Source organism: Rhipicephalus microplus, chromosome 4 (assembly GCF_043290135.1).
Source record: "Rhipicephalus microplus isolate Deutch F79 chromosome 4, USDA_Rmic, whole genome shotgun sequence".
NCBI classification, from domain to species: Eukaryota; Metazoa; Arthropoda; class Arachnida; order Ixodida; family Ixodidae; genus Rhipicephalus; species Rhipicephalus microplus.
The window spans coordinates 185,449,059-185,462,833 of record NC_134703.1 but is presented as its reverse complement, the minus strand read 5'-3'; the positions used below and the strand labels follow the sequence as shown (position 1 = coordinate 185,462,833).

General features: G+C 43.5%; 1 protein-coding gene across 1 annotated transcript in view; it reads right to left on the bottom strand.

Moving 5' to 3' along the window:
- The window catches only part of LOC119173012 (phospholipid-transporting ATPase ABCA3-like), a 101,261-nt gene that overhangs the window by 46,843 nt on the left and 40,643 nt on the right, over nt 1-13,775 (bottom strand). Inside the window, exon 2 of the mRNA XM_037424142.2 lies at nt 1,478-1,665. Coding sequence (XP_037280039.1) covers nt 1,478-1,665 — 188 coding nt within the window. The remainder of the gene's footprint in view (nt 1-1,477; nt 1,666-13,775) is intronic.

Below are 13,775 nucleotides of genomic sequence, written 5' to 3'. Positions count from 1 at the left end.
TGAAACGGCATCTTATAATTATCATGTTGGCACAAGTCACATACCTTCATCATCCATTCCCGTAGTCTAATATGTGACGCTAGCGAAACGGTCGCGAGCGCATTATGAGCGTGGCATGTAGCCAAGTTGTTACATGACACGCATGTAATAATTTTCATGTTAGGGTCGGTCGCTTGTGTTGCCATGCAATCATGTCATACCATACCAGTTTTGCCACATGCCTTGTGAACGATTCACCGCAATAGCTGTAGGATTATGAGTTGTAAATTATGACATTCATGACATACATATCATGATTTTCAAGTTATGACTATTCAGGTATGTTCATCATACAGTCATGTTATGCCATACCAAGTTTCGTATAGATACCATCGTTGACACGGCCAGGAGAGCTAAAAGTCGTAGGCGGATAGATAGATAGTTAAATCTATATATAGATAGATAGATAGATAGATAGATAGATAGATAGATACGCTCAAAGTCACTGAAGTTCGCTAAGAAATGCTCCGCATTTAAAATGTATTCTAAAATACGGCACAACCATCAACACACATACATGCACACTCGGAAAAAATCAAACACAATATGTCACCAATCACAAGATACTCAAAACAACTGGTAAACACCACAACCAGATACCCTCAAAACAACGGCAACAATATTGATATGTGGGGTTTAACGTCCCAAAACCAGCAAATGATTATGAGAGACGCCGTAGTGGAGGGCTCCGGAAATTTCGACCACCTGGGGTTCTTTAACGTGCACCCAAATCTGAGCACACGGGCCTACAACATTTCCGCGTCCATCGAAAATGCAGCCGCCGCAGCCGGGATTCGAACCCGCGACCTGCGGGTCAGCAGCCGAGTACCTTAGCCACTAGACCACCGCGGCGGGGTACAACGGCAACAAACAACAACGTGTGCCACAATGCAATATCGTGCATTAAAGAAACCAGGACACTCATAGATTAAAATGTTTCTCAAATAGTTTCAGTCTGAAGTTCTTGGAACAAAGCTTGAATTTTTCTCCTCATTCCGTACTTGAAGTCCAGCGCTAATTCTCTTTGATTAGTTAAAAAAACTGATAGTTTACTGTTGGTAAATTATATAATTTTTTACTTTCATTCTTGCGGTGGTGGCGCTTTCTTTTGCGTCACACTTCTTCATGCTTTTGAAGATATTTTTTTCATATGCAAGTTGAATAAATTTTCTTTCGACAATTTCATCTGACTAGCACTCGTCATCGTAACATAGCATTTTAGGTGTTGCGCAGCGAAGATAGAACGTGCGGATGTGATTCTAGGTCATTGTGATCGTATGTCAATAACTCTAAGTGACGAAACGCAAACAACATTACCGCCCGTAAAGGCGGCACACGACCCGCCTTATAATATTACGGACGTATCACCACGTAAAATTGGCTCTATTACTATACTATATGATCAGCTAACTACGTCTTAGCTTACGAAGAACCTTACCTATAGTAGTCACACCTCTTGTCTGCATGTTCTTGCAAACCGGTGAGCTCGATCATTTGCCTCACTATATCCGGTAGGCTTTCTTCAGGTACCCCTCGAAGACGGCCAAACAGGTAGAGGTTCTCGTGGGCGTTAAGCTTTTCCGGCAGGGCGTCCCGCTGAGGGCAGTAGCCAATCCTTGACTGCCACTACGTTGGTGCAGTAAATAGTGCGGTGTATTGTAAAAATAGAGCTGAGACATATTTCATTTCAATATACAGCGTGTATATTACCGCGTATGCAAATGAACGCGATAAATAAAAGCTTTGCGCTTCCCAATATTCTGAATTTCAAGCCATTTTTATGCGTTTCTAGAAACTTTAAATAGTTTCAAACACGACATAAATTTACCATATTTACGAGATCAATGTAGCTTGTTTGGTTGCTGTTTTGCAAAACAAAAAACACTGCGTATTGCGTGCCCTGACACCAACAACACCATGCAATATTATACGTGTCTTGCTGAAGGTATGTCTGTTCATTTGTTCATCATGTATTGTGCATCCAAATCACATCGAACATATTCTGCTTCTTGAAGGTTTCTCCTCAATTATATTTCAAAGGTAAATAAAAAACACTTGTGTCACAGCTACATATTACATACATGGGTCATCACCGAAGACTCTTTAAATGCAAAACGCATAACTCATAGCAGAAAAAAACAAAAAATGAGTACTTCATGAGCACGTGTATATGAATATTGCATCTTCAGCGAAGCGACAAAAAGAGTTAACCGCAACAGCATCTGTGGCTTGGTATGGAGGACATCGCAAGTGCCTTGCAGTAATGCTTTGACTTTATGTCGCTACTAAGCAATAAGTGAATATGTAGGTCATAGTAACTGTGGACCAAACAAATTGCCCGCAGCTTCCCTCGGGGGAACACTGAGGAGGATGCGGAGCATATAATTGGTTAACGGGGTGTTAAAGTGCGACTTACTTGGGTCGATGGCTAAATTAGTTAACGTGGTTGTGAAATGGGTTGTTAAATTGCGACTTACTTGGGTCGATGGCTAAATTGGTTAACGTGGTTGTAGGAGGGGGTGTTAAATGAGTGAACACGTACACACGTATGCGAAAGGGCGGCGCTGGTCGAAGGGACGTCGATCATTGTGTTTGTGGATTCGTTGGAATTCATTTCACCGCGACCTTGGACGTCGACGCGCCGTACAAACCAGCCGACGAGCGGCAACTGAGCGAGCGAGCGCCGACCTTGAGTATATATACAGCGCGACGGCGCATGCACTGTCAGCTGTCGAATGTTCGAGAAGGGGAGAAGCGCAACGGCGCATGCGCGCGCGTCAGCTGCCGATGTTCTCGAAGCGCGACGGCGCATGCGCGCGCATCAGCTGCCGATGTTCTCGAAGCGTGACGGCGCATGCGCGCTACATTATACAGCTAGCGAATGTTCGTGAAGAGGAGAAGCGCACGCGGTGTGTAGAGGAGGAAGGGTGCACAGATGGTGGAGGAGTGAAGCGCGCGCGGTGTGTAGAGGAGGAAGAAATGCACAGATGGTGGAAGAAGGAGGAGGAAGCTTGCGGACGGCGCCGCACTACAAGCCTCGAGTATTAGATGCTCCGCATCTAAAAACCAAGCTTTCTATAATACTGCTTGCGAAATGCAGATTGTTTGAAAATCCCTTGAAGCACTCACTCACTCTTCCTTTCAAGATGCAGACACCACGCAGAGGGCATGCTACTGCCTATTTATCGTACCTGACTGAGCTTCTTATGTACGTACACGATAACGAGCAAAAGCAATGATCGACAAAGGTGCGCATGTCCAAAGATGTCTACTGGCAAACTATTCAAATTTTTTATCAAAATGATAAAATGGCCACAGCTTTGCTTCAAAGATGAAGGAATGAACGCCATAGCAACAAATTGAAAGGTCACATGAAGAATAGTAAGCAAAAGGAAATTTTCTCCGCGTTTTTCACACACAAATGACGCATGAAACGTACCCACAGGTACTGATGAACGCGAATAAGTGTCTCTAATGTTGCTTCGCTCTGTCTTAAAAGCGCACTCTTTTCACATATGAGACTGTGCAACGAATGCAGTGGCCTTTGTGTGCTTGGTAACTACAAAAGCATTGTTTTTTCTGAGCCCAAGGCGTACGACTGTCCCCACTGCGAGATAAGCAAGCGCACACGTGAACATTCAGCCTGTTCCTTTTCCGCGGGGCAAAGTACGCGTGGGAGATTAAAGGGGACACCACCTAGTTGTGACGATGTTGCAATGCGCGCTCAATGCGCCATCTTGCTGGTAATGCTAAAAAACTCCCAAGCATTTCCCCGAGGGTGAACATGGTTAAGTGCGAATGCACGGGGTGATGCTATGAGGGGTATTTATTAGTTCGCACTATTATATTTATTATTCACACTATCAACGGCGAAACCCGCCCGGCCAGCAGGGACTCTCGGCAAGACGCACACACCCGGAACGCACCGAAGGGAGCCAGCCGCGGGTCTTGCGCATCCATGTCGTCGCATCGGTGTTCGCCCGACCGTCTTCCGAACTCGTTCCAAAGAACCCGCAACGCGTTCAACCTGTTGGTCTCGTTCCTCACGCCGGAAATGCAGCTCAGGTTGTTATCGAACCACAGCCGGTCACACACGGCGCAGCTGTGACCGAAGCTGCGATCCACAAAGTCGCGTTTGAAATTCGCGTCCGGACGAGCAAAGTCCAGGGCTCGCACCCTCTTCCGCGCGGCACGTTCACTGGCTCGAACGGCTTCGGGAACGTCCACTCGCCGTTGACGATTGCGAGCGGCGTCTTGACGCCGGCCTTCATCGCCCTTCTCCGCCTGACGCTTGCGTTGCCGTTCCGCTTCTTGGGCCGCGTTCGCAGCTCGATGCTGACGCCTCATCTCGGCCTCGCGAGCGCGCAGTTCATCATCCGCTGCACGCTTCACCCGCTTGTCCTCGGCCTCGCGAGCGCGAAGCTCGGCATCCTCTGCACGCTTCGCCCGCTTGTCCTCGGCCTCGCGAGCGCGCAGTTCGGCATCCGCTGCACGCTTCGCCCGCTTGCACTCGGCCTCGGGAGCACGCAGTTCATCATCCGCTGCACGCTTCGCCCGCTTGTCCTCGGCCTCGCGAGCGCGAAGCTCGGCATCCTCTGCACGCTTCGCCCGCTTGTCCTCGGCCTCGCGAGCGCGCAGTTCGGCATCCGCTGCACGCTTCGCCCGCTTGCACTCGGCCTCGGGAGCACGCAGTTCAGCATCCGCTGCACGCTTCGCCCGCTTACGTTCGGTCTCACGAGCCCTTCGCAGTGCCGCCTTGTCTTCCAACGTCGGCGAAACCACCGCGGTACCGTCACCTCCAACGACGGGTGCAGTGCTGGCATTCGGTTGTACTGCATTCGTTGTTGATGGTAGCGTTGCCTCCGGGACATCCATCGCACGACCTGCTCTCGACGGGAGACTGAGAGAGAAGGCGGGCGCGCGAGAGAGAGGGGTGGGCGCGCAGCTGCAGTGAGCGAGGAGAGCGGAGGAGCGAACGAAGGGGGAGGGGAACACGCGCAGCGGCGTTAAAGATATAAGGCGCGTTACTGACACCGATATCAGCGTCGCGTCTGTGGCTTATTCGGTAGAGCGTCGCGCTGCGGCCCGCGAAGTCCTCTTTCTTCTAAAGATAGAGAGAAGACTGCGGACGCCGCCGACGGCGGTGAATGGTTTGGGGTCGCTTATAAAGTGTATTCACACTTTAAACATGATATTTCTCCCCATGGCCTTAGATATGGTGGGCGCGCGGCAGGTTTCTCTCCGGCCGTCCCAGTCGCACCGAGGAAGCGTGTTTCCTGAGGTGGGCGTAGGCCACTCTTTTCTCCGCTCCACGGCACTGCTGATATGGTCGCAAAGGCTGTCGTGCTGTTGGCGAAGCTTGTATGTGGCGAGAAGAATAATGCTTTTGCGTTTTTATATAATTTCGCATTAATTTTGAATGTCGGGCCAAGGCATTCGGGAGGAGAAGCCAATGCCTAGGCGTATATATTTTAGAACAGTCAATGTTGTCTACGTGCTTCATGATTGATATGTGGGGTTTAACGTCCCAAAACCACCATGTGATTATGACAGACGCCGTAGTGGAGGGCTCCGGAAAGTACGTGCTTCATGCTCTGCCTCTGTATACCCACTTCATTTCAATGAAGATCAACTCACTGATGAAGGAACAGTCTGCTTCAGTGTCGACGAGAGTGGTGATGTTGTGGATATCGATCAGAACGTTTAGGTGGAGATTTTATTGTTTTCAGTTGCATCAAGGTCGTGGTATATCACCGAGCATGCATGGCATTATCATAGCTGATTGCTTCCAGTTTCCGCCACACTGTGCAGTGAATTCGAGTGTTCGCTGAAGTTCTTCACGACCGATGTCCGCTGTGGAGTTAATTGGGACTGTTGCGCACAAACCTCTTTCGTAGCTTCCTATACACAACCACACGGATGATTTCATGAAAGGTTTTGGTGCACAGTGCATCTGCTTTTGTGTAGTTAACCATCTTCATTTGGTAGTAGTATTGGCTGGTACAGTTTATGAGGCCTTTTTATGGTTGTTGCCTCAAATATATTTTGGCAGAGGCAGCAGCACTAGAAAAACGTCTGATTCTTTGTACGCTACTTTTGCAGTTGCGGAATCAGTGCCCTGCGGGACACGTTCTGAATTCAACCCTACCAGTGCACCGCTGGACCGGCTGATTCTACGCACAATTTTGCCAAAGTATTACGCCGAAACCTGTTGGCTTGGCTGTGTTCCGCTGGCTTCAAATTTTCCCGGACGCTCACTGCGCAAGTGCTATCCATGCATCGCAGCCTCATATAGCAGGGGATATCTCAGGCGGCGGCATTTTGGCAGTGGCAGCAGCACTGGGAACACGTCTGATTCTCTGTACGCTATTCTTGCAGGTTAGTAGCTCTCCCTATGTCATAGCGGTCTTTTTTTTTTCTTTTTTATGCTGCCGCTGCTACCCCTGCTACCATTGTTACAGTGATATAACGGGTGTATCTAGAACTTTCCTAGCATAACATTATATCTATTTATTGGCTTTCTCTGTGCCATGTCCGACACTTGCTTATTGTGTCAGTTACTTTTACGTGAAGGAGATGTACTTCTACGTGAAGAAGAAGAAGTGTAATGAGTATTCTTACATGTAAACTTTTGGGAAATGTGCTGAATTGCAGGAAAAATCCTACAAATCCAAGTCACACGCAGCAAAGTACTCGTGGAAATGCACAAATTGTAAGAGCGTGGGACCGCGGACTAATCGCAATGAAAGTGAAGTCGATGTACCTTTAGTTTTATCATTGATCAATCAGAAACTTGAGGACTTACTGACTTTATTAGAAAAAGTATACGCCGTTGAAGAGTCGGTTCAGTTTATATCCAAGAAATTGGACGACTTTCAGGAAAATCTGTCGAACCGAGACACTGAAATAAAAGAACTGAGAAAAAATTGATAAAACTAGAGGAAAGAGAAAGGGTGCATGTATCTATGGAAAGCGACCTTTAACGGCAAGTGAACGATTTAGAATACCGATGTAAGCGGCCGATCCTGGAAGTCCGTGGAATTGCTGCTGTTGATGAGGAGAACTTCATGACCTCTTCAAACGTAGTCGCTGACAAGCTTTCAGTAACTCGGCTTACAAAAGCAGACATTGTACCATTCATCGGCTGCCGGCTAAGCAAGACTGAACACCAGACATTATTATCCGTTTCACAAACGAAGAGACCAGAGACATGTGGCTTAAATATGAGTAATCACTCGCAGACTGCAACCCTCCGATTTTCCTGCAGGAAAACTTGACTTGACAAAACAGGGAGCTTCTAAAGACTACGAAGGCAATAGCAAAGTGTAAGGGCTATATGTTCGTTTGGTACGTCTACGCCAAGATCCTTGTCCGAAAAACTGAAGGTGCTCATATAGTTCACAATAGGGATAAGGATGACCTTGAAGCACTGTAAATAGTATAGTTCATTTCAATAGCTGAATGGTGCACAAAGAAATGGAATTTTACTCCACTTGCGTTGCAAACAAAATCGTAGGAGCACTTACCACCCCTTCCATGAAATGCATCCACCTAAAAAAGTGTTTTGTGAGAAAGAAGTTATGAAAGTTAGAGGAACTATTTGCCAAAGTTTCTTTTCAGTTCTCCGTGATCATGTTGTTAAGCGAAACATGGAGTACTTCCGAATGTGATATGTTTAGGTTGCTTAATTACAATACTTACAATCTAAACAGATCAAACGCCCGAGGATGCAGTGTATCATTACTGATTGCTGATGACGTTGACTGTCAGATCCTTGACTGTTACACTGTGCTTTCACCTGACTATGAAATATTGACACTATGCACTGTTAATCATGTGTTTTCTGTGTGCTATATAGACCTCCTACTGGTGACGTACTAATGTTCACTAAATTCTATGAGCAATTTTCCGCATATGTCATTCAACAGCATAATTCAAAAACGTTGATAGCTGGTCGAGGCTTCAATATCGACATGTCTTTCAACAGTCAGTCTTCTAAATCTTTCAATATGAATATAATATCGAATGGTTTTACCAACCTAATTAACATGCCAACCAGGTCCACTTCCGAACGTGAGTCAGCCCTTGATTTATTATTCACCAATTTCTCGCAGTGGAATAATAAATCTGGTGTCTTAACTTGCTCTGTCAGTGATCACTTGCCAGTATTTTTGTGTGCTGAAATATGTGGGTTTAAAGGGGAACATTTCCCATCAATGTGTTACCAGGCAATTTCAGAAAAAACTTTACGACCTTTTTGTGACTCCTTGTCGTACACTGAATGAAATGTGATAACTGAAATCACCGATGCTAGTGAAGCTTACAATAGGTTCACTGACGTATTCTCTGTCACATATCAGCAAAACTTTCCTTCCGAAACGCGTAAAGAAGTAAAAAAATCAGAAAACTTTGGGTGACGTCTGAACCACGCGAAGAAATGAAAATCAGGAAAAAGTTCAATAAACATTTCCTCTTCGCACGATCAGGAGATGGCCTCGCCATATTTAAAAAGTACCGTAACAAACTGACTACAAAATTACGGCATGCACGCACAACGTACTACTACTCCCTATTGGGAATTGAAAACCGCAACTACAGTCGATTAAGGTCGACGCTAAATAGACTTTCAAATTGCGATGAGCGTCACAAAAAAATACAGCATTTGGAAATCAATGGTAAAAAATATCAGATGTTGAACTAGTGAACGCGTTTATTATTTTCTTACAGATATTGCACGCGCACAAGATAAGTCTTCTCAGGCAAGTATATACGTTCGCACTAATAGCGAAAATACAACATTCCTTGAACCAGTCACGGCACACGAAGTTGTCTTGATTATAAACAGAATAAGAAGATAGCAATAGTTGTGACATTAATGATTTTCAGGTGTCCTCAATTGCGCATGCGGTTGAAATTGTTGTTTTTATACTCGCTCATACCTTTATTTGTGTCTAGAGTTATCATTTTTTCTAAAAAATGGAAGTCGGCGAAAGTGACCATTCTGTAAAAAAAGGGAGGTCGAAATTGTCTGGAAAACTTTATGCTGGTATCTATTTTTTCCATCTTTCGAAAGATCTTCAAAAAAAGTTTTGCATTCTAGGATAGCAAATTTTATTGAGCAACCTAACCTGATTACACTACACTAAGTTGGGTTTCGTAAGAATAAATCAACTGAAGTGGCACTAGCACATACGACAGAATGTATTTTGAATGGGTTTAAAAAAAGAACTATAGTCATTGGTATTTTCGTAGAATTTTCATAGGTTTTTGATTTGGTTGACGATATCATTCTAGTTTTCAGGGAATCCGCTTTCAAGGAATCCGAGGACAAACATTATCTCTCATCTAACTCTACTTATCTTACAGAACCCAAATTGTGAATATCGATACCGTTACTTCTAAGGTAAGATCTGTACATTGCGGGGTACCACCAAGAAGTATTTTGGGACGTCTACTTTTCAATAGTTATCTGAATGATATTATCAATAAAAACCCTGATGCAAAGTTTATTGTTTATGCGGATGACACAAGCATATTTTTACTGGTAATGATAATGATGATCTAATAAAACAATGTAACAATACAATAAAAATCTTCAGGAGTGGTCTGCAATAAATTTATTTAAAATAAATGTGGCCAAGGCAAAACCAGTTACATTCAGGCTAAAGAACATGCGCATAACTCCACATCAAGACATTATGTTACATCGGCGAAGTATTGAAATTACCGAAAGTTTCAAATGTCTGGGTGTCACCTTTTCCGTCAACATGTCTTGATAAAATCATGGTAATTACGTCACAAGTAAAGCAAGCAAATTGACAGGGGTAGTAGGTTGCCTACGCTGCATTCTTCCTACATGTGCTAAACTCTTACTATATAATTCACTTTTTTCAATCACATATAAGTTATTGCCAAATAGTATGGGGTCATGGAACACACACTCTTATAGAATGTATTTTTCTGTTACAAAAAAGTATCTCCGGCACGCATACACTTCATACACAGCATTGACAATACCTTTTTTTAAGAATTCGGCCGTGAAGCCTGCACATAATAAGTCACATATACATAATAAGTCACATATACAGACAAGATCACTATCGGAACATAAACAACTTACGTAATCTTGCCCAACTTCAAAGAAAAGCTCCAAGTTATGGTACCAGACACTTAGAGGAGTGGTTAGTACCACGACCGCGTTCAAAATACGGAAAACAAAGCTTCCACTACTCAATACCTACACTACTAAATAGCTACAAATCGATGCAGTTTGATCTTCTTACGGCCTCTTTAAAAGATCTTAAAAGGACGCATATGCATTTTTATACATAGATTCAGGTGCAATACTGACAGGTTTATTTTTCATTTTGTTGCATTTGAAGAAGAAAGTGCGTGTTGGAATATGTTAAAGCACTAGCATACCACCTGTATGTATATATGCGTATGTGTGTGTGGCTGTGTGTTTGTATATTTATGTAAAAGTGCAGGAGTTTATATATAATCTCACAATGCAGAAACAGCAGCAGTTGAATACTGAACAACTCACTTTAATTGTACCAAAACACTGGCAATCTGATCGGATGAGAACTTTGTCTTTCTCTCTCGCTGTATGTGCTGTTCGTTCTTTTCTTGGTGCTGCATATTCAATGCGGCATTTGCCCCAGACAGAGAGCAGCGTCCCGATGCTCTTCCACAAAAAACAGTGCAGTAGATGTATGATGCAAATCAGTCCGAAAAAGTGTCCTTCATTCGCACAACGTGCACGATTTCTGGTTTTTGCCGGCAAGATGTCGAGGGGCTGTCAGGAATGACCACGTAAATAACGTCGCTCAGGCGTTGTAAAACTGTGTAGGGGCCAAAATACTTCTTCAGCCATTTTTCATTTTTCAGACAGTCCCCGGCGGCGGATAGGACTCCATACGCAGACTTTGTCGCCGGGCCGATAGACGACATGTCGGTGTCGCAGATTATAACGTTGGGCGTCGCAATTTTGCTGCTGGGTGATTCGGACGTGTGCAAGCTGCCTTGCTTCTTCTGCTCGTTGGGTAAAAGATGCAGCGTCTATATCGATGTCATTGCATTCGTGTAGTAATATGGCGTGAAGCATCGTCGTCACTTCACGGTCATGAAGGAGACTGAACGGCGTTCTCCGTGTAGTTTCTTGCTGCACTGTATTATAGGTGAACGTGATGTACGTTAGAATGTCATCCCAGTTATCGTGATTCACGTCAATGTACACTTTATTTTATTTAGAAATACTGCCAACCCTCTATTGAGGGTCAATATAGGAAAGGTACGACACACTGTACAAACAATTTGGGGATATAACTATACATGTCCCAATGATAAACCAGGTATACATATATACAAATGCTTGAAAGCTCTGCATTCCAAACGAAACACGAAAAACACACACCCTGAATTGCAATGCAACGAATAACAATCGTAATAATATTTACAATAAATCACAGAAATGTAAATCAAGTAAATGAACAAATTCATTACCATCACCCGCATCGACTATGTTACTCGGTAACCCATTCCAATCTTCAATGACATCGGGGATGAAGTATGACGGTACGCCTTCATTCGCGCAAAATAAGCTTGCAGTACTCGTGTATGGTTTGCCCTCTCGCTTCGTTTTCCAGGTTGTCCTATGTAGTCATTTCTGTTAATTTTAAACTTACCTTCTAATAACTGAAAAAGAAACTTTAATCTATTTTTCTGTCTGCGCTTGTAGAGCGTCTCTAGGTCACATATTTGTAGCATTTCTGTGACGGAATCGTTCTGCTTATATCTCGGGCATATAAAGCGAGCTGAAAGCCATTGTGTGCGTTCAAGTTTATTTCCAAGCCTTTTGGTGGGGACCCCAGACAATACTGGCATATTCCTGTATCGGCCGTATGAAATCTTTGAAATCAAGAAGTTTTACGTCCATACTAGCACCCTGCAGTTTTTTTCTTAATATGTACAGTTTTTGTGAGGACCTAGAGCAAACATTATCAATATACGTGTGCCACTTTAGGTTATGCGTTATTGTGAGACATAGGTACTTAAACGAATTACCTGTCAACAAGGTGTCATGCCAGATACAGTATAGAAATGGAACTATCGTTTTTTTCTAAGAAATGTGGGTGACGGTAGATTATCGAATAATTGATTTCTATTCCCGAAGCTTCACACCATGAGTGTTATTCCTTTAGACAATCGACATTGTTCAATTCGTCCTTCCTACAGGTCACTCGCGCGTAAATTAAACAATTATCAGCAAACAGTTTGAGCTTAACATGGGGTTTTGCTATATCTGCAATATCATTCACATATAACAGAAACAATAAGGGCCCAAGAACCGAGCCTTGTGGAACCGCAGAAAACACTTCTAGTGACCTAAACATAAAATTTCACGAATTGCTTCCTGTCATTTAGGTAGGCTTTATTCCAAATAAGTAAAAGTTGACTTAGTCCAGCGCAGTAAAGGTTATACAGTAATCTGTCCTGAGGTACCTTTTCGAAGGTCTTAGCGAAATCTATGCAGATGACATCAATTTGTTCATTCATATCTAATGCTGTCGCAAAGTCATGAATCGCTTTGATAAGTTGTTTTGTAGTCGAGACTTTACTCCTAAAGGCAAGCTGATAAGGATAAAATAATTTTTATTTGCTAGGAATGTGATGATATGCTTGGCAATGACATGTTCCAATATTTTGCAGCAGATATATGTGTGCGATACAGGACGGTAATTATTGCCGGACAACCGATTCCCCCCCCCCCCTTAAACACAGGGACAACTACAGTTGTGTGCCAGTTCGATGGCACTGATCTAGTACAAATAGACTTTTGAAAATTAACTTCTAAGTAGTAAGATATCTACTCCGCATAACGCTGCAAAAAGGGGGTGGGTATTTCATCATGCCCGCATGCATTTTTGGAATCAAGAGACAATAGACTGTTTAATACTCCTTCTCAACTGAAAGTAATCTCACCCCTCGGCTCAGATAAGTGGCATAATACATCCTCTGTTTCAGTGTCACATCTGGGCCTTGTAAAAACTGACTGTAAAAAATGTTAAGACTATCTGCAATATCAACATTCTTTGTCACGATTTCATTTCGATGTTTTAGTTGGTCAATTTTATCGTGCCGATCGGACAAACAAAGGCAGAACTTGCGAGGTGAATGTTTAATAAAAGAACTCAACTTTTGACAAAAAAAAGCGCGCTTCGATTCGAACAAGCATTTCTTCAATTCTTTTCGTACACGTGTTATATCCTCAGAGACATGGCTTTTTTTTCTCCGCAGCCTTCCTAACTTTGGCTTTTTGTGAATAATACCTCGTGGTATCCACGCATTGCGCTTTTTATTCTATTTTTTTTGTACTAGGAACGAGTTTGTCGATGCAATATAATAATATCTTTAAAACGTTTCCACAACTATTCAACTGTTTGGCGCTCGGATGCGTGCTCAAAATGACCAAATGAATACCCCAGCATGTCAAGAATCGAAGTGTCATCCGCGTTCATGTAATCTTTTACTTGCACGGTCTTATAGGTTCTAGCTCGTGAAACACTCAGTGGAATAAAAACAGAGACCAATCAATGATCAAAAATTCCCTCATCAAAACAGATATTATTATTCCACAATTTCTTTGAAAAGAACACCAAGTCCAACACTGACCGAGACGAAGATGTCATCCGTGTATATCGTGCACTATTTGGGTTAAGTTATGAGTGAACATA